This window comes from Oratosquilla oratoria, chromosome 16 (genome assembly GCF_046742065.1).
Source record: "Oratosquilla oratoria isolate Oo_2021 chromosome 16, ASM4674206v1, whole genome shotgun sequence".
Lineage (NCBI taxonomy): Eukaryota > Metazoa > Arthropoda > Malacostraca > Stomatopoda > Squillidae > Oratosquilla > Oratosquilla oratoria.
Genome location: NC_134792.1, coordinates 61,082,529 through 61,084,701, shown reverse-complemented (window position 1 = coordinate 61,084,701; position 2,173 = coordinate 61,082,529). Strand labels below are relative to the sequence as shown.

At 46.3% G+C, this 2,173-nt stretch overlaps 1 protein-coding gene across 1 annotated transcript; it reads right to left on the bottom strand.

Moving 5' to 3' along the window:
- Positions 1–285: 285 nt before the first annotated feature.
- LOC143033706 (uncharacterized) lies at positions 286–1,221 on the bottom strand. Its single transcript, XM_076199190.1, has one exon. The coding sequence runs from the start codon at positions 1,219–1,221 to the stop codon at positions 286–288; it is 936 nt and encodes a 311-aa protein (XP_076055305.1).
- Positions 1,222–2,173: the final 952 nt, after the last annotated feature.

Here is a 2,173-nt window from a genome sequence, read left to right as displayed (position 1 = left end):
TACGATCGAAATGAATGACTTACAGTTCAACAGAATATAGGGATAACCTTGTAACCCAATAGATCATTGAACTGTAATTGCTAATGAACAATATATCTACAAAGTGTATCACCAATTCCTGTGTGCAAATGTACATGTGTTTTGACAGTTATATTTGTTTTGTCCGTTACATTTCAAAATTGCCTTTTCGTGGCAAGGAACTCACTATACAAGATCTTTCACTATTACCTTTAGTTGGATTAGATTTTTTTTTGTGATGTGTATACGAGATAAACATTAAACCACCTACTTTTTCCCATTTGTCCTTACGTACAAAACTTCTTGATATACAGGTATACGCTCATCATCCAAAGTGACCGTTACATTTGAAATACTGTTCAGAGCCGCATAGACAAGTGAAAAGCCAACTTCTTCTAGTCGCCAAAGGATTCCGTATACCTTCCCGAATGCATCGAAAGCCTCATTTTCGTCTTTGTATCTCTTCATCAAGGCTTCAAGGTGTATCTCAACAGAGAGCTGTTTCACGCGGTTGAGCGCCGAAGACTTGGATCGGAGGAGTCGATCCAGGATATTCCATTCCATGTTCTCTATGTCGAGCTTGAGGATATCGATGGTCCGATTCGTAGCGTCAATGAGTTCCAGCAGGGTGTCCAGGGTGAAAAAGGAACTGAAGTGGAGACGTCCCTGTGGTTGATCTTTGGTAACCAAGGTGAACATAATCGAGGTGTCATTTACCCCAAGACCACCGTTCAGGAAGTGACTGCGAGGACCGTAGGCGGTGTGTGTCCAGTTGGGCATCGTATGGTCGAGAGAGATGACGCGACATCCGTACCTGGCCGCAGCCTTGTCGAAGCTGAAGTCGTTTCCGATACCCACGGACAACACCAAACAGTCCAACGGGGTGGGAATGACGGCGGGATCGAAGCAGACGGGCTTGTTGCCGTCGACCAGACACTTCCGGCAATCGGAACAGCGGGGTCGTCCTCCCATGACTCGAAGCTTCCGGCATTCAGCTGTCGTCGTGTTCAAAAGTCGCGCGATCTCGAGAGAAAGTGTCTTGAGGGTGAACTCGGGGTCGTCCTCAGAGGAAGAAGACACAGAACTTGCAGAAGTCTTGTCGATAGTGTACGAGTGTTGTTTCCTAACTAACAGAACGAAGGAGGTGACCAGCACAATACTGACGAAGATTTTTACTCCTCTTAGCTGACGGGGAAGACGCATTGTCGACACACGAAGACTTTTGACTCATTTGTTGTCCACTTACTATTTTTCAACGTTCATGTGTTCTACTAAGCGCCAGGGACTGAGTGAAATATGTTGATAAGGGGGAAGGGATGAATGTTGGATCAACACGGCTACTGACCTACAGTTATGCTTCACGTAAACGCGAGTTTTCAAATTGGAGTTCCTAAAGCTGACTCTTATATTGCATTTTCTTATTCCAGTGGAAAAAAATAATCTAAGTGTTTTTTTCTCTCTCAAGCCAACGAAATTTAGAACACGCTCTTCCCTCTACGTCGGTTGGTCAAATGTACACGCAGGTACAAGTGTACCTTTTCCTCCTTCATAGGGAAGGAAAAATTAATATCCTCGAAAACTTCCTTGAAGTACGGACGACTTCTGTTATGTATTTCATACATGAGAAAACGCGCACGCACGAACACACACACACACACACACACACACACACACACACACACACACACACACACACACACACACACACACACACACACACACACACACACACACACACACACACACACACACACACACACACGGCTCGGTGGCGGATTGGTAAAGCACTGGCCTCACAAGCCAGAGAACCGGGGTTCGATTCCCCGGTCGGGCGGAGATAAGTTGGGTTTGTCTCCTTTCACGTGTAGCCCCTGTTCACCTAGCAGCAAGTAGGTACGGGACGTTAGTCAAGGAGTTGTGACCTTGCTGTCCCGGTGTGTGGTGTGTGAGTGGTCTCAGACCTACCCAGAGATCGGCTAATAAGGAGCTCTGAGCTCACTGCCGTAGGGTGGTGTCTGGCTGTCTCGACAGAGACTGCAGCAGATCCGAGGTGAATACACACACACACATACACACACACACACACACTATACATGACTTTAAGAAAGAACTGGATACGGAAAGATACAACTGCGGATCTCTACGAGCATCTCTT

Bases quoted from the DNA above. Each gene is read 5' to 3' on its own strand.
- LOC143033706 (XM_076199190.1), bottom strand. From the start codon at position 1,221: ATGCGTCTTCCCCGTCAGCTAAGAGGAGTAAAAATCTTCGTCAGTATT.